The sequence below is a fragment of the Clinocottus analis genome, unplaced genomic scaffold (genome assembly GCF_023055335.1).
Source record: "Clinocottus analis isolate CAN_PGR_092001 unplaced genomic scaffold, fCliAna1.0.p SCAF_11, whole genome shotgun sequence".
NCBI classification, from domain to species: Eukaryota; Metazoa; Chordata; class Actinopteri; order Perciformes; family Cottidae; genus Clinocottus; species Clinocottus analis.
This window is the reverse complement of record NW_027175832.1, coordinates 10902549-10930327: the sequence shown is the minus strand read 5'-3', so window position 1 is coordinate 10930327 and position 27779 is coordinate 10902549. Positions and strand designations below refer to the sequence as shown.

Below are 27779 nucleotides of genomic sequence, written 5' to 3'. Positions count from 1 at the left end.
CCACAATCTGATGGCTTTTCCGGCAGCTGATTCTCTTACACAGTATGTGATTGGTTCCTCCTCTTATAAAATCCTCACCCACCCACTCCTCGGCAGCTCCCGTCCTCTCTCCTACCTGCTCAATGGACGACAGCAGTCCCACTTCCTCCGCCTCCGAACCCCTGAGCCCAGAGAGAGTGGGGCCAGGGGGCGAGGCTGGTAAGGAACAGCAGAGGCGGCGGAAGAAGAAGAGGAAGGGCCATGACCACGTCTACGACTTCTTGGCAAGCCAGGAGAACAACATCGGCCAATCAGACACGCATGGGATGCAGCATAAGGGCGGACCGGAGGCGGAAGAGGACGAGGAGGAAGACGAGGAGAACTGGGAGTGGGAGATCAGAGAGAGTGGAGGAGGGGGTAGAGTAAAAGGCAGGAAGACCAAGAGTCGGGCAAGACTCCCAGAGGAGTGGGGAGTGCCCCAGCAGCCCAGCTCCCCTGCACCGGCTACAGTCGCTCCCACCTGGGCCACAGCTGCCAACTCTGGTCCTTTTGACTCCAAAATCCCGTATTCCAACCCCAACCCTGTTTTGCCCTCTGGCCTTGCACACATACCCACCAGTTTCTCCAACCGTTCCCATGTTAGCCTTGTAACAGATGCTTCTCCACGCTCTTACGAGCCGATGTGTGTGGACGATTTCCCCATGTCTGATAACGACGTCCTAAAAACAAATCAAGAGAAGGTTTTGGGGAGCAAACCTGAACATAACAGCACAACGGCTAGTGTTGCCATTAAGAGTAGTCCAGCTGGGGATGTTAGTGGTAGTCTAGCGTTGATGACCGGAGACAATCTGAGCCCCGTCTCCCAGACATTCTCCTTCCTAGATTCAGTCCTCCAGACCCCTCCAGGCTCCACTCCTGACTCGCAGACCACCACCCTTATGACCAACACCCCTTCCCTTGCTACGGCTCCCCTGACAAAGACCACCCCAACCGAAATAGGCATCCCTGCTTCACAAGTCACCTCAGTTTTGAACCCCTTCAAGATCACTTCAGACCTCCCTCCTGCTTCCGCTTTTTCCACCAACTCATCCCCGTTAGTTTCCGTAGGAACACGCCCGCTCGCGACTGCGGTGGGATCAGCCCTCAACGTGGATGCCAAGCCGTTTGTCCCCTCGGCCACACTCTTGTCCTACACAGCCACCCCCAGTTTAACTGCAGCTACCATGTCCGTTACCACGTCAGCCACGCCCCTTATCCCCTCAGCTTTTCACTGTAAGAATGAAGCCACCCCCACAGCATTGTCAGGCACTCCCGCCAAAATTGTAGCCACGCCCTTTAGCTCAGCAAAAGCCATTTCCCCACCCACCATCACCCCCGCAGCCCCTCCTTCTCTCCCTGCACACTCAGAGCACCAGGAGTCCTCGCCGCCACAGCTCCCCCCACTGGAAGGTTGGTGAACTACAGGGAAGATTATGAATAACATGGGGCAAATTTGAATAAAATCGTTAGAGGCTAGGCTAGCAGGAAGTAGCTACTTTTTGTCTTCCTCTACGCATGGCTCTTTGTCTGTGGATTGAGCTCCAGGTCTGCTTGGTGCTTGATCTTTTTCTTTATGTATGTGTAATAAACAGGGCCAGAGACATAAATGCAGAGCAGCCAAACTTTTTTTTTTTTTACCAGAGAAACATTTGTGTCCAGATAAATCACTCTTCCCAGCTGTTGGCAAGAGGATGGGACACAAATGTACTGTGCTGGTCAGGCCCTACATGAAAGTTGTCTGATTTGACTTCTCTCTGCCTGCCTCTGTGTTCCTGTTACCATGTTCCTAACAATGTTATCACTTGACCTGCTGCTTCTGATAGCTCTGCTATCTTTGCTTGCTCCACTGTCTACTGTTTCATATGATTGTCGGCTGCACTTGTAACCTCCCACTATCTCCTCTCTGTATAAAGAAACCCAAACATGACACGGGTCCTTGCTTATCGAAGCTAGTTTGCTAACGCCTTTTAGCTTCCTAAAGTTGATTACATTGTAGTTGTTGAAGGTTGCAGTAGGGCGGTAGTACAAAAGTTAAAACGAGACAAGTGAATTGGTTTACCGATAATTTAAAACATGGTTTAGGTTGGTAAAACACAACCTGCAGTTGTCAAATTGTCTTAATGCCTCTTGGGGTTTATTGTGTCTATATTTTGTGTTTCTATTGCAACTGTTTCTAATGTATGTTACAACATTCAGACACTCAATGATAATTTTTCTGTTATTGATATCTGAGACTTTAGGACTTTCAGAATAAGCAAATTGACACATGCTACCCACTTAAAACCCAATTAGAATGAGCTAATATTTCCACTTCATTCAGCTATCATGTAAATCTGTATCAGCCTATAGAATGGGAGTCATTAGTGGTTATCACTATCTAACCTTTTCATGCTTCACATGGCCCCAACTTCACCTAAAGTGAAAGTGAACGTTGTGAATCAAAACCAAACAACTCCAGGTTCAGGCAACAACACTATTTGTTAGATTGAGAAAATTGTGGTTTGTATTCAATTAAGTATGCTTGTTAACACGTGCGTAACTTGGCTTTAAGTATGTTTAGTCTTTCGGTTCCACATGGAACAAGAACAGGCTTCCCCTGGGTGAAAGTCCTGTGCTTATTTGACCCAATACATGATTTTAACCCATTAGACAAGAGTTGCAGTTTGACAAAATGATCTATCCCGTTGCTTGATATCTTCCAATATGCAACCACCTATAAAAGACATCCAAAATGAAACTTAAAATATTTCTGTCACACTGTTACTGTATAGTAAAGGTGAAGAATAAACCCTTAAACTCATGGTTAAATTATAAACATTTAAACTCTTTGTGATCTTGATCCTGCAGTGCAAAGTTTTGTTTGTGACATGTGGACACGTGGACCAAACAACCATGTATTGACCAGCAGAATAATGTCGGCCTCCCTGGCTTCTTGTACACCGGGGTAGTCTCTGAAACGTCCAATGGTCTCTAAAACGTCCCGTAGTCTCTGAAACGTCCCGTAGTCTCTAAAACGTCCCGTAGCCTCTAAAATGTCCCATAGTTTTGAAATTTTGTCCCGTAGTCTCTAAAATGTCCTATAGTCTCTAAAATGTCCCCTAGTCTCTAAAACCGTCCCATAGTTTTTAAAATGTCCTGTAGTCTCTAAAACGTTCCATAATCTAAAAATGTCCCATAGCCTCTAACCTTCTGAAATTCTAACTGGGTTTTGAAATACATTAACGATTTACATTTTCTGTAAGAAGTTCTTAGGCATTGTTTGAGTTATTGTAGGATGTTAAAGTGTGTTTTATTGCATTGAAGCTTTGAAACTGGCTGACCATTGTCTTTTTCTCTTCCCCCCCCACACACACTCCCACCCCTTCCTATTTTTCATGACACCAATCACGTGGCCTTGATCAGCAGGTAAGACACGTTTCTTTTTTCCAGTTTGCATGTTGAATTCCCCTGTCATGGAACAAATATGACAGTGGATGATTTGCATAAAAAGTAGTTGTAGTAATATAAAGTCAAATTGATTAAAACCAAGCACAGGCAAGGTTGTTGTTCTAAAAGAAGTAAGACACAGTTGTTGACACTGTCTACTGTTGCTGCGATGTTAAAATGCATCTGAGTTGTCCTCAGCAACGTACAACATAAATCATCATATTATGTTCTTCTGGTACAAACGGCATGTTTTTGGGGGGTTGAGGCGCCTGAGGTTTCTTTGAACGCTGGGCCAACATTGGGAAATTACACCTCGAACGCGGAACCAAATTTTAAGTCAATCGGTCAAAGTTGGCAAAAAGCGTGGGCTTTCACAACTAAAGGGGGCGCTATAGAGACATTTTTTCCGGCTTTTGTCCGACACCCAAATCAGATTGGGATTTATGCCAAGTCGTATTAGTGTGTGAATTTTGAATAATGTAGTTGCTCAGGCCCTAAAATTAAACATTTCCATTTCAATAGGTCCTCCGCTCTGACTACGTCAGTGCTCGGGCCCTAATAATACTTGTGTGCATGCTGCCTTATCCACAATGCCAGGAGTGAACGGTGGAGAAAGTTTTGGCCTCGATGCCCTTGTTGTACATTGTCATGCGTCTGGACTAAACCAGTAGACACACACATGTGAGAGGTGTCTCCCACACTGCAGATGCAAAGCTCTTGTTATCCAGTGAGAGTTATGAATATCTGACTGCTTCCAATGCTTTCTATGTTTGGTCACTATTTCATTCTTCGGTCTCCGTGTCTCTATTTATGCACCTGCATTCTGCCTTCACAGCTCCCCATCTCCTCTCACATACAATATTTATGCCTGGGACTATTTCACCTTACATAAGGGAAGGACAGCCTCGCTTTTTCTTTTTTTTTTTTTTTTTTTACAGAAAATGGGCTCTCATCTGCTGTCTATATGTACAAGCTGCTGTGTATGTGTGTGTTTATGTGTGCGTATGTGTGCAGGAACTGTCCGATAGTCCTGCTTTACGCTCATTATTCAGCCAGATAAACAAACGTGTGTGTGTGTGTGTGTGTGTGTGTGTTTGTGTGTGTGTCCGGTAAGTGAAATCAGAAATCCAAACACACGCAGAAACAAGAGAGAGTGTCCTGGTTTCGTCCTTGAGGCGGAATGGAAGCGAATGCTCGATGGAGATAACCATCTGGGGACAGGCGAGTGTTGCAGATAGATCATGGTGTTGATAGATCATGGTGTTGCTGTGTGTGTCGCTTGTTGAAGCGCCCTGAGGGTCCCATGGGGTGGGGGTTCTTTGAGCCTCAGCACTGCTCTCTGGCTCCATCAGGTGGACTGCTGGGAAAGTGCAGATCCATTCGACTGAAATGCAGCCGGATCTCATCAGAGAGCAGATTAGAATCAACCTTTATTGATCCCCAGAGACGAAACGGCTTCTGGTGGAAAAGACTCAAATTGATGAGGAGGATTAGATGGACTGGCACCTGGATTAGGAATGTCCCATACCTTGAGCCAGTATTTGGGAAATCCCTCCAATATTTGTGTATTTATTTTCAAAATATGTTTTCTTTTTTTCATATTTGAGTTTGCTCTTGAAAGGAAAAGGTAATAGTGGTCAATTTCATTTTGAATTTCTTTCATTCAAAGGTTGAAAGGTGATCAGTTTAATGAGGATTATTTAATGTGCTGGATTATAAATCTTCTGATCGACTGTTTAGCTCATTCATTAAACACCAAAACATTTGCCTTACTGCTCCTCTTATGTGAGGATTTTTCCTCTAATGCAACATGTTTTTTTTTCGTTCAATTGAATATCATTGTTTTTTGGACCGTTAGTGAGATAATTATACGTCACTTTGGTCTGTGTGCAATTCACAGCCAAACTGTTCATCAAGAAAACGATCACGAGTTATCATCAAACCATAAAAATGAGCGTTAGTTGCTGCCCTGCTATTAAATATTGTCTAAAGCATACAATATTGTGGACTATAGACCGAGTTATCAGCCACACAGTATATTTATATTGGTATCAGTATATTTTCGGCGATTCCAGAACATAAATGTCAAACTAGGTTTAAGGTCATTAAAAAACAAAAAAAAAAAAAACCTAATCTAAGGGATCTGTGTCAAGGTTTTGTGTATGTGTTTAGTGGTTTGATATCATTGTTGAAATTAAGAAACCCCCAAATATCGGTCGGGTTGTATGAATCTTTCCTCCTGACATTGATTTACATTAATTTCAGACCAGTTTGAAATAATCCCGAAAGTCATAATAATCCTATCAAAGGATTGTGTTGTAACAGCCTCCTCCCTATAAATACATCTTTTATATGGAGCGTTCATGTGCTGTGAGACATTTGGAAATCTGAGACTGGCGAACACCAAGGGGTTCTCCAGCTAAAATGTCACACAATGAAACACAGTAGTCACAATCGGAGACAACAGCAAAACTTTTTTTTAAAATTTTTTTTTATCTGGGGCCAATTGTAAAAGAGTATTGTGTGATGGAAATGTAAAGCAGCTCCATGATGCATGATGCGTTAATGAAATCCTCTTTGTCTCGCGGGTCTCATAATGGCTGCTTGGAGGTTGACGTCTGTGTCTGTCTTTTATTTCCCTCACCTTGTTGTCGTAACTGTGTATTTGGAGTGATTTATTGTGTTGTTGTTGCTGTAAGTTCTTCTTCCTCCCGTCTGCTCTCCTGCCAACTCAGACTCATTGGCACAGAACATGTACTGAGATGTAGAAGCCTAAAGACGCTGCACAGAGAGACAGACAGGCCAGGTGACGGAAGGAAGAAGTGGGTCCTCCCTTTCGCTCCGATTTCCATCTTTTATCTCCGCTCCTCTGTCTGCTCGACTCCTTTCTGTCTGGATTCATTTAATTTAATCTCCCTTCCTCCCCACCTCTCTACTTCCACCATCCCCTTTCCTTCCTTCCTCTTGTGCATCTTACCTCATCTGTATCTATCCCAGGTTCATCTATCTCCGTCATCCCTCCATCCTCTCCTTCTCTCTGCCCTTTCTGTCTCCTCCATCCGCATCACGTCTTCCCCTTCTCTTGCCCAGACTCCCCGTGTCGCTGCGGCAGTGTGAGGATTGCTGCATTGGAGGCTGGGGGAAGGGGAGGGGGCGTCGTCAGGGAGACATGGAGAGGCGGTTACCGTGGAAACAAAGAGACTCAACGAGCATAGGGATGGAGGGAGAGTAGAAGGGGTGGACTGGGTGTGACAGTCAGTGAGGTCGAGGAGTAAAAATAGAAACGCTCTGACAAGATCCTCCTCTTCCCAACGCACTCCTCTGCCCCCCACATATCTCCCCCTCCTTGTCTCTCTGCCCAGCGCAATAGGCAACCAGCTGTAGCATCATCTTCTCTCTCTCTCTCTCTCTCTCTCTCTCTCTCTCTCTCTCTCTCTCTCTCTCTCTCTCTTTCTCTCTCTCTGTTCCCTTCATCTCCAGCTGATGTTCAACAAGCTTTGACCTTCAGAAGGAGGACTTACAGTGACCTCTGTGATTCTTGCATGTGCAGAGAGTCGCAAGAGCAGGGGTGGGCAGACCACTGCCCATTGGGCGTTTTAATCTGGCCCACCAAGTATTATAATTATTCTAATTAATAATTTGTTGTTTTTATAATTTAAAAAAATACATTATTAATGTTAGGCCTGGCACTATGGGCCGGCCTGGTAGACATACCGTCAAACTGGCAGCACACCGCCATAACTGTCAGCACGCCTTAACATTTAATTTTCACAATTCTAGCCTAAGACCCTCTGAGCTACTTAGCTGTCAAGGATAGGAACTTCAGTCAAGGTTTCACATTTATAAAATTATAACACAGAACTGTATGCTGGGAAGTCCTGTCAAACTCCGTCGCGGAGAGTACATAACTGAGTTCAGGGTATTTGTCCGGCCCTCCACAATATTTTCTGTTCCTCATGTAGCCTCCTGGGAAAAATAATTGCCACCCCTGCGCAAGAGCGTCCGATCACATTCAACCTGTCGACTGCTTTTACAAACTATATTTATTGTTATTTTGCTCGCCCTGCTTTTGAGCCTCATTTGTCGTCCTCTATTAGTTTCCCACAGAGTGCCTCTCTGGTCCAGCTTGTTAGCTGACAGAGTTTTACTTTAAGAGGCTTTTACAGTTTCACTTGGGGGAAGCCATAGTTACAAACTCATCATCATTATCACTAATCATTCAGGTTTTCAGATAGGATTTTGCACCAGTGGCCGTTTCATAGGCAAAATACAGCCATCTGACATAAGCATACTAATGAGAAGAAGGATAAGAAACAGCAGGAGCAAGGGAATCCAGTATAGGCTACCAATTCTAATTGTGTGTTAAAGACAATTTTGCGTAGAACCGTTGTGATAATATGTCAGAGTAGCTCAAAGCAACAGCACTATTTAATTGATTGGGCTCAAGGGGGCGGGGCTAACAGTGCACACACGCAGCGCGTTCACAAAGTAGTGATGGGAAGACCGGATCATTTTACCAACTCGGTTCTTTGAATCTCGTTCATTAAAATGAACAAATCTTTTTTTCGAATTATTCGTTCATTTTGAGAGTGGAGGGAGCGGGGAGCGGATCATTTAATTATCACGGCAAACAATTACGCTGAACTGTAAGTAAAGTATTAAAAATGCGAGGTAAACAAATCCTTTCTACTTTCTCTCCTGAGCCATTGCAGGTCACGTGAAAAATGATCCAAAGATCCGTACCGAAGACCCAGTCAAAATGAACGGATCATTACCGTTTAGCTGGCTACCAGTGCTGAGCCTATGCCGATTCGTTCATCTGCCTATCCAGCAGATGAACAAATCGTGACCGTGTCTTTGGATCAATGTTAGTTCTTCTGCCAACCGAGTCTTCGGATCAATGATTTGTTCTTCTGCCGGATATGAGTCTCCGGCAGAAGAACAAATCATTGATCCGAAGACACGGTCAGGACTCCTGACCGTGTCTTCGTGTTCACCTCCGCTTCCGTTCATCTGCCGCATACGGGTCTTTGGATCCGTTTCCCACGTGACCTGCATAGTCTCAGTACTAGGAAACAGAAATGATTCGTTCATTTCCCGACTCGGTCTTTGTATGAGTCTTTGGATCCTTTTTCATGACAGTCCAACAGAGACCCAATGAACACACTGTTGGCTTCGCCAGCTGGAATCTGATTTGGACGCAGTCGCAAGAAAGTGCTGAGGAGAGAATTGGAAACATCTGTCAAATCTAGAAATCCCTCCGCTTTAACCAGAGACCCCATTTAAATGTTAGCACAAGCCTGACCCTAACTTTAAGGAAAGGATGCTCTTGCATAATGACCACCCCATTGCAAGTCTATTGAGACCGAACAACACTCTAATGTCTTCCTCTGCCTCTGCCATTACAGTGGACAAACAGTTTATGGAGGTATTATGTAATGATACTCGTTAAGTTGCGGTCACGCTTGACAGGCTGCTCTTGTTATGCTGGCACAGGCCCCGGGTGGGTTGGGGTTGTTGGGAGGCAGTCAACTGTCGTGCACAGCAAAAGAGTTTCAGTGTTTCTGATCAGACATTAGTTTAAGATCGTGTTTCAAAGACAGGGTCGAGACACCGGGATGGCTCACTGACAGCTGATAACTCTTACTGCTGCACACCCTGCTCTTATTGGTCTTTTGAACTCTTTTTAGTTTTGTTTGTCTTCTGAGGACACTTTCACTTCCCTCCTCACCTTTAACATTGCGAAAACTCCAAGATTTCAATCTTGGTTCAGATAGAAATCGTCACCTTCCTAAAATAATGGCCCAAGTAATTTTTTCAGGTTTTTCAGAAAACTCAAAAAACTTGATCAAATGTAAGAGGGGTGCACAAGCTGCCTCTCGACACTACACAACTGTGTGCATACTGTGCATTCTGTGATACCGGTCAAATTATGTTATGATTACTAATATTATGTTCCAGTCAGATTTTCATTGACAAAAATGCTAACTAAATGACTAGCTTCAAAAGGTCATCTTGAAAAGCTTGTAAAATGGCCAAAGTCGCATTGTCTTTTGACTTAGGCAAAATAAAAAGGCCTACATCACACTCTTGACATAGGCCGTTACACTACAGGGGTAGAATCACATGATCTGTTCAACTTTGAATGTAGGAGATTTTATCAGAGGTGGCCAAGTATCACAAGGATCATTATCGTCCAAAAATAAATAAATGAATAAATAAATGACTAAAGCCATTATTTTTGGAAGGTCACATAATAGGACCATATCGTTTTTTTTTTTTATCTCGGACTGAGTTGATTGTGGTAAATTTCTATTGTTGGTATAATCTTGAAGGTCCTCACGAGTGACCTGAAAGAGCTAAAAAAAAAAAAGGTGCCTGATTTAAGGTGCCTGATGCTAGTTATATAATAATTTGCCTGCTTTATTTTTAAAGGGCTACCCTATGATTCTTGATTATCTTATTTAGGATTATTTGTTTTTCACTAAAGCAAAGATGTGTCCTCTCTGTGATGCAATAAGGAAACATTTCCACTGTTCAACATGACCTTGGTTTTTAGGAAAGGTTGCCCAATGCTTTAAGCCAGAAGAATTGCCGTTCAAGTAGAAATTCCGTCGTGAGAGAACACTGATTCTGGAATGGTGGCACTCCTCGAAGCCATTTTATGCTCTCCGCGTTGAGCATGGAGTTGGTGAAATGAGCGGTGCACAGTGTCATTAGGTTACTCTGCAAAGCTGCATCAGTTAATAAAATGCCTTGAATGTAGTTGAGAACGAGTATATGTAATGGAACACTGATAGTTAGCTCCTGCACACAGTTTCTCAGTCAAGTCCAGAAAGTCAGTGCTCTGCAAAATAATTGTAATCCTCCAGTATAAATCCTGAGAGGAGGAGAGTAGGATATGGCACCGCTCTTGAAAGAATCTTCAGGATTGAGAAAATCTACATCGCGCTCGGCCTGCCGTAACTTCCTAGAGTCATCATCTGTATATTGAATGAAGTGGCCTAATTGAATTAGTGGTGTGTTGTAGGGGTATCATTAGCAGAGGGGTACAATAGGAATTGTCTAATGCCTAGACCATTAAACAGCCGTGCAGAGCCATCAAACCTAATAAATCGCAACAGTTGAGTCTTTCATCACAGATGATGTGTACTAGTTGGCAATGGACACCCTTTGTTGAAGGCCTGAGCTGAGCTATGTTCAACCCCAAAAAATGAGGCCAGACCGTACATGAACCTGCATAGTAAACCCAACCCTAGGCCAGACCACAGAAGCGGAGTAGGGCCTGAGGCCGGGATCGGCCCGTCTTTGTGCGGTAGAAGAGTTAAATATCGCCGGACGCCTTTTATGGAAACGTGCACAGACCTTGAGGATGATAGTGCTCCATCAGCGTGATCCCCATTATGTCTGACTGGGGCTCGAAGCTTTGTAGAACCAGCTCACACAAAATAAAGCCTGGCTCCGTGAAACTGGCTTCGTAACGAGCCCCTTTCCATACCACTAGCGATCGTGTGCGAGCTAATTTTGTCAGCTGCTTCTATTGTTCAACAAAAACAGTTAGCTAGAAATGAATACAATCATTACATCTCGGCCATACAGCTAGCTAAAGGTCATTCAAGTGGATTAGCATCACCCCAGCTCAAAACTGTTGATGCACAATAAGCCTGTTTGTAGTTTTGTTAGCTGTGTTAGCTGCTTTGAAAACACACATATCAAACTGCTAATTATAAGACAACTTTTGGAGATGACACATATTGCTACTTGGCAATCCGGCTAACATGATTCACCTTTGTGAGTCATAGCTGTTTTGTCCCTCCTTTTTTTTTACTGCAAAGTTAAATCCTTTTTCATATCACGCCAGAAAGTGGGTTGGTACACACTGACAAACACACTTTTTTTCTCTTTACTTATGGAGCTCAAATGCGAATTTGAACCCATTAGTTGGCATTTATTTGTGTCAATGTCTCGCACTGCAGCTCCTCAGCAGGCTAATCTTCACCACATCCCAAGTTTTTCAGCAAAAGACGAACAAATCCCTGACGCAGGATGCCTATCTCTGTTTCAGAGCTTACACAGTCAGCAGTCAGCGACGAGCTGCACTGCGTTTGATCAAATTGAATGCGGCCGTGGTGGCATTTTACACAACTGAATCCTTCTATTCACATGGTCTGCATCGAGTAAAAAATAAATAAATAAATAAAGTACCCTATTAGTATTAGTATCACATTAATGACACTAGTATTGTAGTTTTTCTTTAAAGACACCTATCCCTCTGTAACTCATATCATCGTAACCTAACTATACAAACAAAATTTCAAACTTCAAGCAACTTTGAAAAGTTACAAAAAATGTAACCTGCACAGCCTTGAATTTTGACTTTGAGGAAGATTTTTCCAATGAAATATACCTTCATTTAATCAAATGACTCTATATAATCAACTAAACCTGTTAGGAGAATGATGGTAAACTGGTGAAAATAGGAATTTTGCAAAGTAAAAATGTAAAAACGCACAAAATAATCCCAGTGAAGATACAAAAGAATGTAGTCAGGATGATTAGAGACGTCAGAGTCGTCTCACTAGTTTCTCACTCTGAATCAACATGTGAACAGTGGTTGTCAATTGGCGAGTGAGTAACTGTGACAACCATTGATCTGTTTATGTTCTAGTTTGCCACTTTACGTGTGTGCGTGATCATGGCTCTTCTTGTGTGTTACATTTGTCGCTGGGGGCGAGATGCTGATATTTTTGCTCCAGCGAATGAGAGAATATTCCGTGCTGTCATGTGACCGTGTGATGTCAGTGAGAGAGAAAACAGAGAGAGAGGGAGAGAGAGAAAGAGCAAGGTGCAATTTAGCCCCACAGCTGATCCGTGCAGTGCTCGGATAGAAGCCGAGAAGACCAGACACACACACACACACACACACACACTCTCACTCGCACTCTTTTTGCCTTGCCTAGACACACATACACAAATGCACTACACACACACATCAGCACAGTGACACAGGCATCACTTTGAGAAGAAAAAAAGGATGTATTGCTTCCTCTACTTCCTCTACTTTCCCATCTCATAACCCTCTTTGGACACTGAGGATATTTCTGCGAGTCAGACGACACTTACTGGAGACAGAAGCAAGCAGGAAACAGCAGGAAAGACTGAAAACAGAGAAAGAAGAACAGAGATTAGGACTAAGTGAGAAACAAGAAGGAAAGGAGCGAGACAACAGTACCTGACAACAGAACGGGAGAATGTCCTTCCTGTCTGGCTCACCCTGGCAGCAGCCTGGCATTATTAGCGGTGGCAGCGGGTACGGACAATCTTCCAGTGGGCATCAGCAGCAGCAGCAGCAGCCGCACAAACCTCCCACTAACCTCCCTGGTGCCCACATCCCCACAGTCCTCGCCTCCTCTCCGCTGCCACCCTCAAGCCCGGCCTCCGAGCAATGCAGTGACTGGCACCGCCAGGGCCAGGTGGCACCGGGGGGACAGATCAGTGCCACAACACAGGGGGCGACAGAAATAACTTTGACTGAAGACGAGGCAAAGTCAGGGCGAGGAACGGTGGCCGAAGCGCCAGGAACGCAGAGTTCCAAGATGCCAGCGCTGAAGATAGAAGAGGATGGGTCCCGAAGGGGGAGGCCAAGGGAGGACGGACAGAGGGCGGCAGGGGCAGGTTCATTAGGGAGTGCAGGACAAAGCCCCACCAGCCCCCTGTCTTCAAACTCTTCGCCATCCTCTACATTACCCTCCCCTTCCATCTCTCCCGGGAGATCTTTCCCGAATTCTGCACTGGACCGTAAACCTGCATCAAACTCCAACTCTGGACAAAAGGATCTGCAACAAAACTATTCAGTCAGCAAAAGTGAATTTTTCGTCCAGGGATCTCAAGTGGCTGACCAAAGCCGGGGCATGCTTCTTCCTTCAATGCAGGCCTCAGGACAAGGGGACAGAAACACATTGGACGCTTGCGTCACTAGAAGTACCAGATCAAGTCCTGGAAATGAAGAGACTGAGAAGTCTGCGACGTCTCGAGATGGTGCCGCTATAACAGGCCCACCTCCACCCTCAGCTAACACTGATGTTGGGGTGGGTGGTGTTTTGGAGAGTAGGGTGGAAAGAGAAAACTTAAGTCATATTGAAAAGGGGGGGACAGGGTCATGTGCTTCCCATAATAGAGGCCAGTCACAGGACAGGAGAATGGAATTGTGTGCTGCCTTAAGCGGAGAGACAAAAACTAGCCACAGAAGTGGATTGCCACAGCGGACCGCTGTTAGACGGGCAATGTCTGACTGTTCACATCTGTCTGTTCCCATGATGATGGCTGGAACGTACCCCACCGGTATGGGAGGATCGCCAGCGATGATACCCAACGTACCAAATTTTGCACTGTTGGGAACCGCATGTTTGCCCAGGGCGCCCTACCAACATGTGGCTGTCCGCCGCTCACTCACAGTCACGGGTGGCACGGAGGCAGCAGCTGCAATGGCAACGATGATGTCATCCCCGCTAATGACGTCAGATGTATTGCCCTCATCCCCACCTCCAAAAAGGCATCATGGAAGCTGCGAGACCAATTTGTTACTGCCTGTTCCACTCCCTTCAGGAACGTCCATGAACAGCAGCCAAGATAGCAAACTGAACACAGCGGGTAAGAGCTTCTCCTTGTGTGCGTATGTCTCTGTTGGGAGTAGGTTGACAGGTTAAAGTTTCCCTAAGCTGGTTCCAGGCCTCTGAATCAGCGATTCATATGGGGCTGGTTTATAAGTCAAATTTGCAGAAGTAACAACTCTTTACATTGACATTTTATTTGATCAAAGTGAAAAATAAGTTTGAGCTAACTTCTCGTAGCAGTCGCTACCTCCGGTTCTCGGAGCGAGATATATCCACTTATGGCTTATGGCCCCTGATTGGTTCAAGCAAAACTAAACAAAACATCCCAACAACTGACATGAGCAGAGGGTTTGCAGCCAAAATGGCAGCTAAATGCTACATGTGTGCTACTGAAAAAGGATATTGACGTTAATGCAAGCTAGCTTGACGTCGTCTTCAGTCTCAGCAATCTCCACCAGCATCAGGCACCAGTCAAGGCATCCTCAATGTGTATTTTTGAAGTGCACATTAGCCACAGTGTGTTGGCTATGTTGCGACACTGTAAATCAAGCTTTAAATGATACAACCTAATTGTAAGCTGTTCCAGCTTTGATGTTGCTCTGTCTTCATCTTCGTAAGGGGCTGCGTGGCCCGTGAATGTCATGATTATACAGCTAAGCTCATGACTGCCCGCTGTTCTTTCTTTGTCCTTCCTGCCGCTGCACATCCATGACATTACAGCAGTTGCATTTGGCTCAGTATAGGTTGTTGGCTGCGCCTTCTTTTCCTATCTTAGCTTTGTCTGAAAAGTGATGTAGTTTAGAATATCAATACGAGGCTAGCACACTGCTGGTGACCACTTTGGTACAAAGCAGAGGCACGATGCGGGCAACATGCTGTGTCATTGTGCTGTTAGTGGCGCTGACTATTCTTCACGTGAATCTTTTCAGTCCCAATAGAGGTCCTTTCCACTGCGGTCCACTATCCACCTGTGGATATACATTTTGTTTCTCTGTGTTTATCTTTGCAATGACTCTTCTCACTTTTACTAGGTGTAAATTTCACATATGGACAAAACAGAACCAAAATAACATATTTTTAGAGATATATTAATTAAAGTTTTTCTAAACACTGTATAGTAGTAGCAGCAAATCAACTGGTTGACATGCTAATTAGAGAAAAAAACTCCAAATCACCACTGTAAGAGGACATTTTCATTACTATGAGCAAATGATCTAAAAATCTTAGCAAGATTTGTGATACATAAAAGAGGTTGATCACGCAAAGCAAATGTTTGCATCTCATTACTCAGATCATTTCTGGGTTATTCACACTGGACACGACTTGGAAGTTCTAGAAACTAAACGGCGTCTCCTCTGGGTTCATAACATGATCCGGAGACGTATTTCATGGAACTGTATTCCCTGTATGTAGAAAGCCACACGTCAGCTGTATGAACACAAAATAAACAATTTTACTGTGATTTAATTGCAATAAATGGATAAAAGGGATGCCGAAATAACAACATAATGATACCAATTTGGAAAAAGTCTGAATTTATGTTTTGACGAGCAAATACCTTTAACAATGCTTGTTATCTCAATGGAGCTTGCATCGATCGGCGCTCGGCTTTGCTCGCATTCTAGCTTCATCAACACTCACAATGAAGTCATATAGACGTGTTAGCCTATATGATATTATTTGCTGCATTTTGGACGAGACATAAGACGTTTTATGTGTAATGTGTGTTTTTTTAATTCTGAGAAAGTGTACAGAATGAGGACACATTTAGGAAAACAAAAAGAAGAGGAGGATTTGGGAAAATTCAATTTTTACACTTTGTCGTTGTAACTCATGACACACGTAGGTCATAAAGACCCCCGCAGGCACAAACAGGGCCCAAAGGCATGCATTAGCAAGGTGGTGGCCACACAGTCACTTACAATGTGCACACTCCATACCTTGTCCGCAAAAGGACTTGAACCTCCGGTTCCCAAGCTGGGAGAGGACCAGCAGCAGGGCTTAGAATTTAATATGGTTTTTCGCGGTTTGGATTACCGGCGCCTTTATTACGTAGTTAATGAGCGAAGAACTAAACATATTCATTCTCTATTCCCCCTGATTGTGATGCGCTCTGTCCAGTTATACTGCGGGCACACTACGTTTCTCTGCCTGTGCATCCATCCATCCATCCAGCTACGCATTCTGTTCAGACTGCAGCCGACGGAGAAAAAGCTGGGGCATTGATTAGACATCGACTGTGACTGTACCCGTTTAGATATAGAGCAGCTATTTCTGGCCTCTCACGCGGGTATGTGCATGTGTGTGTGTGTGTGTGTGTGTGTGTGTGTGTGTGTGTGTGCGTGTGTGTGTGTAGGTGAACAGCTTCTACTGACGTGGATCTTACAGATTGATACAGTCACGCGCCCCCACAGACACTCTAACAGCAGGCAGCGTGTTCCGTTAGCACAAAAAGATAGAAATAGATCACAGCTGCACAACAATACACACACACACGGAGAAAAGAACACAGCCGTAAGGGGGAGAGGGTTTGGGGGGCAGGGATTCTTGAAGCTTGCGCTATCAACTCAAACAGTGATAGTCCAACCTGTTCATTAAACAGTAGGACTCATGTACCTCATTTAAAACACTTTTATGTTGGAGTTCATGTTCATTTTTTTTTCCTATGTTGTTGCCTCGATGGACTGTGCAGGCAACACGTTCTCACTCCCAACTCGCAATATGTGGAAGCTTGGTCAGTGGCCCTACGCTTCAAACTGTGACGCTCTAGGTTCCCGTCTGCCGTCGATTTTAGACGTGTCAGGGACGGCGAGTTTTGAGGGGCAGGGCTTCTGCTATTATCATGCATATGTACACAGTAAACGCTCATTTTCTACTCATTACCAGATGGCAATCTTCACTTCTGAAAATTGAAGTCAAGGGTTTACTCTAGGGCGGGGCTTCAAGGTGATGGACAGCTCGGCTACTGCTCCCAGAGCCGTATAGGGCGTCTCTAAGTCACTCCTCCACATTCCAATATACTTCCGATGTAGATTCACATAGTTTTTGGTTTGCTTGCACAACAAAACTTGATTAGGCTCAGGAAGAAGGAGGTGTGGGATGGTGGTGTGGGTTAAACGCCTTAGACAGACTGCCAAACTCTGCTTTGGGCCACTCGGACCTTGGTAGTTCCTCCTCTCTATTCCAGCATTTTATTTAGAAAGTTCTGCAAATTGTATCACTGCTGCCGGTATGAATGTTTTTTATGAAAAATATCTATTTATACATCTAAATATTTATTCACCTCCAACCTCGAAGACCTTAAGTGTGGTTACTTTGTCAGAATGAATGAACAATTTCCTGTGCCTTACAACAAGAAGGACTCTGCGTTCCTTTTTTCAGGTGATCACATTTAATGTGGAGCAGGAGAGCAGGAGGAGGACATATGGCGAGAGAAAGAGAGAGAGAGAGAGAGAGAGAGAGAGAAAGAGAGAGAGAGAGAGAGAGAGAGAGAGAGAGAGAGAGAGAGAGAGAGAGAGAGAAGAATGTGCACAACAGTGATCCTTTAACTGTCAGGGTGTTGCGCTGAAACACATCCACAGTAGTGCTTCTTGTGAGTCCCCTGCGCTTGTGAAGAATCCAGCGTCAATACAAAAAATGTCCCAGTGTTCCAAGAAACTAACCATTATCCATATTAAGCTTCATTTGGTTATAATAAATGCAACGCGTTTGCACCGAACACAACAGAGAATAAATAGTGAGTGAATGCCGTGATAATGACACAGCACTGGTCACTGAAGAGCGCTTCAGCACAAACACAGCTTGTGTCTCTTTGTCGGTGCTGCCAATGTCATGGAGCATACAATCAGATCGTTTGCTGTGTGTCCTGTGCTTCATTACCGCGTTCGGCACTCCATCGATTGTCCCGGCTCTCAGTGCAGTAGCTTGATAGCTGTCGTGCTCGCACGCGGGACCTTTAACGGTCAAATATCTGACTGGGTTCATGTGCGTTTGAGCTAGAGAGAGTGTGTGTGTGTGTGTGTGTGTGTGTGTGTGTGTGTGTGTGTGTGTGTGTGTGTGTGTGTGTGTGTGTGTGTGTGTGTGTGTGTGTGTGTGTGTGTGTGGAGCAGGCCGCCTGCGGTAACGTATCCCTGCACCAGCTCCATGTCCGTGTTAGTCATGCTCTGATTTACGTGGCCGTCAACTCTCTCTATATCTCTCTCTGTCACACACACACACACACACACACACACACACACACATACACACACATACAAACACACACACAAACACACACACGTGCAGAAAGTCGGTTCGCCAGCAGCTGTGTATTGTAGCGTAGTATTACTCCGTGTTTGCCGTCGGCGGTTTCCCGTTGCTTGTCTCACGTTGCTGGTGTTGCAGGGTGGAAGGACACAGCGGCGTGAGCAGTGGAGCCAGCGGTTTGGGTCAAAGCCACAGTACCAGAGGTCCCGTGGAATTGTGACCCCGCCACTGTGGTGTGTAGTATTTTTGTAAGCGTGGCATCTTGAGCATTAGCTACAACAGGCCATGTATTACGATGACGTCACTGCGCTTCATTTTGCCCCGACAGCGCCCGTAGCTGTGCTGGGATGCAAACGTACCGTGTTGTTGGTTTTATAAGCGCACCATTGCTTTGGCCAATATAAAAATTAAAGACACATTCAACATAAAACAGTTTTTCAATAATGGATGATAGAATATACAATAAAATAGGCCCTGGTCTGCCTGCACAAACCGATGGGGTCGCTGTAGACAGGCTGTTGCTATCGAGAGCAGCTAGCAGCTAGCATAATCCTTTATTTAACCACAGACTAGCGTTATGTCCTGAGTCATAACTAACATTAAACCCATAAAAATAGACACTAAATGACACTAAAATGGATCTTCTTTGTTCAAGAACCTTCTGTCTCACCAACTGTGTAACTATTATGCAAATAATAACGAATATTTAACCAAGATGTGACATTTATTTTCTCACATGTGGAGTGATACTGAAAGTTTAGAGGAATTAGATGTCACAGCTGTGGGATTATATCACTGACATGAACTAATCAGATTTCTAGATTAGCACTAATCTTTTTCTTTTTTCTTTTTCTTTTGTGGAAATATGGCACACAACAGGTGCAGCCTCTGTCTTATGTTTCCTGAGAGAACCATGTTGTTAGGGATTGATGTTGCTCTGGCACTTTACAAAGGTTTTTAATTGAGCTTGACTTCCTGAGACAGAGAAATATACCAATATTCCATGTTTCCATGCTCAAAAACAAATACCTGCCAAGTTAACAGACTATTCTGTTTATTAGAATTTTTTAACCTTTTTCCACTTGGTTGCTCCTATAAATATTGTCAGCATTTTTTTTCTTCTTCTCTGGCGATATGTTAACATCAGTAAAACAAAGTCTGGTGGATCACTGAGGATAGATAAGTCTTCACATGATCTACATCATGTGACAGGTAACACCTCAAAGTTCATCAAGTCTTCTTAAAACTGTGATGGATGCTCTCAGTCAGGGTAATAATAGTAGTCTTCATCACGTCTAAATAAATGAATCTAACCTGGGGGGTTCACATCCTGTCATCATACCTTTTGGGTTTCTTACCCCATCAGACGTTCTTTTCACTGCGTCCCGTAAATCTCTGACATCAGAGGTTACATCGTTATTTGAAACGATCGTAAAGTCCACTTACATGGACAATAGTTCATGAACCCAAATGAAATCCTTCTGATAGAAATTATTCTAACTTTAATATGAGACGCCATAAAACATTCAATCAGAATATATTTTTATCTGTTACTTTAAAGTAACCACTGTGAAGCCTATCTGCCGAATATATAACAGAAGAAGAGGAAGGAGTGTTTTTTTTTCAAATTGATGAGAGAAAATTTAATTTGATACATATATATAGATATATAGATATCTATATATATGTATATATATACACATATTTATGTATTTATATATATATGTATATATATATATGTATATACATATATATATATATGTATATATATATATATATATATATGTATATATATATATATATATATGTATATATATATATATATATGTATATATATATATATATATATATATATATGTATATATATATATATATATGTATGTATATATATATATATATATATATATATATATATATATATATATATATATATATGAGAAAGGAAGACGTTCTGTCATTGATCTGTATATATATATATATATATATATATATATATATATATATATATATATATATATATACATATACATATATATATATATATATATATATACATATACATATATATATATATATATATATATATATATATATATACATGTATATATATATGTATATGTATATATATATATATATATATGTATATATATATGTATATGTATATATATATATATATATATATATATATATGTATATGTATATGTATATATATATATGTATATGTATATATATATATATATATATATATATGTATATGTATATATATATATATATATATGTATATGTATATATATATATATATATATATATATATATATATATATATATATATATATATACAGATCAATGACAGAACGTCTTCCTTTCTCTTTGAAATACGGCAAAGAAGTAGAAATGAGGAAGTTGCAATGAGTATTAAACGCTGTCACGCTCTTTTAAGGTCCTTCCTGGGGAAAAAAATGGATATTATTTGGAGCGTATTTTCTTTGTCAGGCGGCAGGACCAAAACAGTGGAGGACATTAAAATTCATGAGAAGGAGTCAGTGACACTGGTAGGCTTTGTGAAGCAGCAAGGGATGAGTTTCCGTTGGCGTGATTCATTCCAGCCTGATAAAGCACAACAAAACAATAGACCAGTGGTGAGAACCACAATGCAGAGCTCCAAATGAGGCCCACTCTGAACACACCTCACCTTTTTCTGTGGCCTGCATGACCACATGTGCGGATCTGATTTGTCCTCTAGCGCGTTCCCAAACACAGTTTAAAAACTAATGCGACAAAGCGCAATGTAGCGCCTCTCGTGCGGATGCCAGCTGTCGTGCTGGAGGGACACGCTCCATGTCGTTGATTTCTGGAGAAGAAAGAGTTTCGAAAATTGGCATGCTGGGGTGGAGATAGAGCCGTTGTCACGCAGCAAACGTCAGCAGGGGGAGGAGGGACGTTAGGGCACAGCGTAGGCCTGTCCAATGTCACTGTTATGTAAGGGGTGTCTTGGTGGCTACAAAGAGCCCCTTGTCTCTTTCTGTCCAATCCCTCGGCCCCGCCAGCCGTCTGACCTGAACCTGTCAACCTTCCGAACTCCATCCGTCCCCATGTCTCTGTTTCCTTGTGGCCTTGGGTTTTCTCTCTATCTCTCACTGTCGCTTCGTGCTCATCACATCATGAATCAGCTGTTAGCAGCATTGGCGCTGCGACCCCGCTTTGACCCTGCACTTCCCATGAGGAGGATAGATGACCCCATGTGCTGTTTTCATAATCCTGGCACGCAACCACGGACACACTTTTCAAATTCAGATACAAATAAAACACAACTAAAAAACATAAACATAATGAAAGATAAATGGAACACTATTTAAGATAAGAAAAAAAAACTCATTTGACGAGCAGCATTCGGGGTGGATGAAATAATTGATCAAGCTTATTATAGTTCTCGGATACCAGATGTTCTTTTTCTTTTTTTGGTCAAAGCATTATTTTATTTTTACAATTGATTGTATTCGGGTGTAATGAGACTTTCAACAAATATAGCAAAAAAGGTTTCTAAAATACATTACCCAACTTTACATGTCGGAAGGCATGTCATGGACCAAACACCAGCCTAAAAAAAAAATATTATTGAAAGGCCAAGTCATCTAAAGGCCAAAACACACAGCTGCCCCTTTATATTTTGTATGTACATCCCCCCCTTCTACCGCCCGCGACATTTCTCACCACTGTCCTATCTCTTTTTCTCCACTCTCTCCCCACTGCGCTGCATCCGGCCTCCCGTATCGTAGCTTCCTCGCCTCTTTCTGCCGCCAGGAGTGGCTGGGCAGAAACTAATTGCTGAGGTCCACAATAGCTAAGAAGTAACGTGATCTTTTACTTCCCCTGTTACAGTCTCAGGGTTGGGTGTGACCTCTTTCACCGATATTGGTTTGAAAGATCTTAAAGAGTTTAAGCTCTTGCATAACACACAGGAATGGACTAACTTGGCTTGTCCTGTCCATCAATGGGACCCAGAATGATCTGCTGGTGCAACCTATAAAATAATAACATGAATGTTCAATGTTGTTTGTCTGGTACTAAAACGTTCTGTTGGTTGTCACTTTTACATGTTAGTGCTGATTACATCTGCACGTTAACATGTTTGCATGTAAGGACAGTCGACAGACCGGATTTATTCCAATGCCTGCTTTTGTCTCCCTCTTGTGGCCGAGGAAATAATTAAGTTGTCTCTCAGAAGAAATGGCAGAATAGGTCTGGTTCTTATACATAGTCTCTGGGTAGCAGTACATAACATAGTGGTGGCGGCATGAAACTAAAAGTCAACATTGTATTGTTTTAAACCACGTAAATAGTTTGTAAGAAATGTAGCTATTTTAACCTCCAAACTATGTTTTCCTTCCTTAACCAAGTAAAAAAAAGTCAAATGAATAAATGCTCCATGTTTGTTTATTTACCACTACCATCTGGTGACCCCAAACTATCTTGTGACCCTCTTGGGGGTTCCAATCCCAAAGTTGAAAACCACTGCCCTTGACCAATGTTTTGAAGATTTTATGTGTTTTTAGTGTTTATGGACGATCTCTCTGAACTGAACTCTTTTGCACTGATTCGTCTTGGCCCCGTTTTGCTCTTATGACCCTGTGCCCTCCGAGAACCATGCGTTCAACAAGGTGTGCTTGTGAACACTAGAGCGTATGAACTGTACAATTCTGTTTTTTTACGCGGTCAAAATTGTTGATTTATTGTGACAACTTTGAAAACATTTCTTTGAATCAATTTTAATAATTTTTCTTCTGCGGGTCTTTGGTAAAATATGCTTTAAAGCTGACGTTGACATTTTGTTCTTTCACAGTGAAATCAGACAACAAGGACAAGCAGGAGAAGGCGGACATCATGTCCGGCAAGATGGACAAGCTCGACAACATTGACAAGAAAGAGAAGGACGAGCAGCAGAAGAAGGACGCTGGCCCGGACAAGAACCAGAAGTCCGAGAAGATCCTCAAAGATGAGGCGGAGAAGATGAACGCGGAGAAGAGCAACAAGGCCAACGAGAAGGCTGAAAAGGTGGACAAGCCGGAGAAAACCAACAAAGACGACAAGAAGGAGGAGGAGAAGAAGCTGGCGGAGAAGAAGGAGGAGAAGGGCGGCAAAGGACCGGCCAAGTCTCCAACGGGCAACGGCGGCAAAACCCTGCCGAGCCCCGACGGCAAGAGCAAGGTGGGTCACACACACACACACACACACGCAGAGCCCTGCTGTCCACGTAGAAACATTCATGTCACCCAGAAGTCACAGCAGTGACCTCTGCCACAGCCGGTGTGTAGCCGGTGTGTCCAACAACAGCCAACAGTCAAGTGTCCTTGAGCGAGACACAGACCCCCCCCACCCCTCCTAAACCCCTAATCCCCCAACCCCCACCTTACCGCCTGTTTACGCACATGGGCGTGTCAGTGCACTGCTTCTGCTGCTTCTACTAGTCTCTTGTGGTGTGTGTCTTAAGTTCACACCGGAATTTTGAGTGGGCAAGATGTCTTTCTTTAGTAGAATAACTGCAATCAGAGGATTTGCTCCTCGTTTCAATTTTGCAAACCCCATTAGCAAACCATCTTCAAGAAATGGAAAGCCGGAGATTTTAAAATGGAGAAAGCTATCATTGTCTATTAGCTATATTAACTATCCACTTTTTTGTTTAGTTTTAGTCAGTGCTGCAACAAACCATTATTATGGATAATGGTATGGAAGTATCAGCAGATCATTTTATTGGCTATAAAATGCAACAGAACAGTTTAAAATGCCCGTCATAGTTTCATAAATCCCAAGGTGACACATTAACACATGAATGGGATTCATTGACGGATTGCTGCCGCTTTACATTGTCGAAGTATACACTGCACCACGAAAGAAGTGTGTTTGTTCGCTTGTCCCCTGAGCGATCAAGCTAACAAGCTTTCTAGCTGACACCTAACTAGCTGGGAGAGCTTTCATGTTCTCCTCTTTAATAACAACCCTCAGAACAAATGTTTGGAATGACTTATCTGTGCAGTGCAGAAAAAATATACAGAAGCTTGGAGATCTGTTGTTCCTGACTGGCGCAAGCAGGTTCCTAGGCTGGTATCCTGTGAGCAGTTTGCTTGCGCACTAGCTAGTGAAACACTCCTTCAGGCCCTCAGCACCGTTTAGTGACGTTGCTGTGCCACTTTCTGTGCCATTAGTTTGTGTTTGGAGGTGCTAAATATTTAAATGATCATTTACTCCCTGTGGGTGTACATTGCATGTGAGGCTGCTCATTTCATCAGGTTTAAAGGCTTATCATGTTATAATTTGCTATTCATGACAATGTTTCACCTGGGTTTATAGCTCCGCAGGGGGGTGGGCCCTCGACGACACCGACAATGACACAAACACCAAAAGGATTACTTTTTCTGTAAATAACATCATTTAGTGACTCCGTCTGTGCTTTTATTAATAACAGAATAAAAAAAATTGCAATCAATCATAAATAAATTGCAATCAGAACAATGAAAATAAAGTCCTATTTGTGCAACAACAAAAAAATGTAGTTACTACTAAATAGCTCAATTTGGAAAACTAAAGACAAATTGCAAAACAAAACAGAAAGAGTGCAGATATACGAGTCATCAAGTTATCTGTATTGGTGGCTGCAGTGAGCTGCTTTTCTCTACACATATTTTTGTAGACTTGGCACTGCTGCTCTCAGTTCATGCTCCATGTTGAGCTGAGATCTTTTTTCAGCTTTGAGAGACAAAACAGCAGAAAAGACGACCTGACAGAGACTTCATGGAGATTGTTTTTTTGGCAAAACGCCAAAAATTGGCGAGTCGCACACGCGCAATGTAACCTGTTAACAGTGTACCGTAACCATTTACCCGAAAGTACAGGTATTTCTCCAAGTATTTATTAATGACTTAGTTTTATGTCCGTGTACTTTGTACTTTTGTAATGTGTGAAGCCAGCAGGCTCATTGTTTTGTACAAGACAAGAGCACTTTAACTCGTTTCCCTTGGAGCTGGAGAGCTGCTGCGGGTTCAACAACCCTGTTGTGTAGATATGATCAATAAAATATGGCCGTTTTAGTTTATAGAACTGTTCTATAGGAAAGAGAACCTTAAATGACTTCTTGTGATCTGGGGCTATAATGAAAATTACAATGGGTAGGGGTTTTTTTCAGGGGGGCACCCCGATCCCCTAATATAACGGTAGGGGAAACACTGCATGAGCTCTCAAAAGTGGCTATAAATTGCTAATTTTATGTACAATTTTATTTTGGGATTGTCATGTGGTTGCTGGCTTTGCTGCCATATCACACTGTCATGGCAATCAGTGATCTCATCTCTGCTTTTTTTCTTTCTCTATCTCTATCTGTTCTCCTTTTTCTTTCTTTCCCTCCCCTCTCTTCTTTTTACCGTGTTGTGGCTTCTTTTAATTCCATTATCACCAGCCTGACGTGGGTTCAACTAAACCAAACTCTACCAAATCCCGCCCATCTACCCTCTCCACTAATGGCGAGGCCAACTTGGCCAAACGCCCCTCCCCCACCACAGCCAATAAAAAAAGCCCTGTACCCAAGGCAACCACACCCACCACCGCCAAGCGGCCACCGATGGCACCTGGCTCCGCCAAGGCTGCCAAGGTGAGTATAACACACACGGCTAGATATGAATGTCACATGTTACATCTGAGTGAAGTCTCTATTCTTGTCTGTACTTGCGTCCCTGTGGAATATTATCATGATCCAAAGTCTCACCTGAAGTGTTGACCAAGGATACTTTTAGGGGACGACTTTTGTGGGCTTGGTGTATCCCAGAATGCATCTCTAGTTTCATGTCAATGTCGAAGGATACAAGCTCAGCTTATAACTAGGGATGGGTATCGTTTGGGTTTTTTCCGATACCGGTGCTAAACCGATACTTTTAAAACGATACCAGTGCCTAAACGGTGCCTGAACCGATACTTTTTATTGCCAAGGCCATTTTTTTCTTCAAATTGAACAATACATTAACTGTTTTAAGTATACTATGAATATAAATACATACAAAACACTTTAAACTACAGCTTCAAACTTTTTAACTTCAAACTATAAACAATATATATTTATTTATTGAAAAAAGAACAGGCCAGCTTGAGGTGGCCTGATAGGGAGCATTTGCAACAGAACTCCACTCAGAAACGGTTGATTTCTACAAACTCTGCTGCTTTACTGGACAACAGGTCATCATTAATATCAACTGGAGAGCTTTACTGGACAACAACTTTGTTCCAACAAGCCGAGGACGGCAAAAGCTCCTGCGTTCATGTTGTCTCTAGCGATCTCTCTGTGGCCGTGTCTACTACCGAACACTTTACGAAGTACACTGCAATACAGTGCACTATAACACAGTGCACTAACATATGTAGTGCACTGTGTCGCTGATAAGCGCTGTATCAAATGGAACACTTATGTTAACCAATTGGCGGAAGTGACGGACCAAAACTAAAACTGACAAAATGAACGCAGTTTTTACCCAATTTTTGTCCCCTGTGTTCCCCTTTCTCCAACCTATGAGGAAACTACGACACCTCCACAATCGCGGCAGGAGGATTTAAATAAATTAATAAAAAGCTGGCGAAATGGCTCCTCCGCTACATAGCCAAGATGGCGCCCGTTCAGTGCGAGTAGTGTCCATCACTTTACACTACATTTTTTGACCGTTTGCAGTGCGCCATCCGGGTACTTTCAGCGCACTGAATTCTGCTGGTTTTGTCAGTGTGGCGCACTGAGCACTGAAAGTCAGTGCTCGAAGTGCGCGGTAGTAGACACGGCCTGTGAGCGCACTGCGTGTGCACGCTGGTAGCCCCGCCCTCTTGCGCCCCGCTGCATGCAGCAACATGAGAGAGAGCGGAGCTGTCACTGCGCTCTGATCCACGCTATTTTAATAAAGTATCGATACTAAAAATATGCAAACTCCTATCCTTTTTCAACGCACGGGTACCGCACTACCTTTTTAGTATCGGTATACTGTGCAACTTTACAGAATGGTGTAAAAAAAAACAGTATTTAAATCGGCTCAGGCACCAAAAGGAAGCACCGAAATCCGCGTTGTGTTTCGGTCGGGTAGGTACCGGACGTCTTGGAACCGGTGCCACATTAGCACCGGTTCTCAGTACCCAACCCTACTTATAAGTGTTTACCCTCATCTCATCAACCGGGCTGTCGCCAAATGTTTTATTAAAGAATGTGTCATCTAGACAAATGTGTTCTCATTACATTACATGTCATTTAGCTGACATTTTTATCCAAAGCGACTTACAATAAGTGCATTCAACCGTGAGTACAAACTCAGAACCACACGAATCAAGAGAGTACAATTTCTTCAATAAAACCAAACTATGAAGTGCTATCAGTAAGAGTGCTACTGCTACTGTTTTCTATTCAAGGTGTAGTCAAAAAAGATGAGTTTTTATTTTTGCAACAGAAGATGTAGACACTTT

At 43.1% G+C, this 27779-nt stretch overlaps 1 protein-coding gene across 4 annotated transcripts in view; it reads left to right on the top strand.

Moving 5' to 3' along the window:
- LOC137801646 (microtubule-associated protein 4-like) overlaps positions 1-27779 on the top strand; it is an 86854-nt gene that overhangs the window by 41975 nt on the left and 17100 nt on the right. For 2 of the 4 annotated variants that reach the window (XM_068598986.1, XM_068598978.1), the window contains exons 6-8: positions 97-1428; positions 23143-23507; positions 25750-25941. In XM_068598986.1, the coding sequence (XP_068455087.1) occupies positions 97-1428; positions 23143-23507; positions 25750-25941 (1889 nt within the window). Of the gene's footprint in view, positions 1-96; positions 1429-12241; positions 14095-23142; positions 23508-25749; positions 25942-27779 lie in introns of those variants that run through there. The other 2 variants (XM_068599004.1, XM_068598996.1) reach the window with 2 other exon arrangements.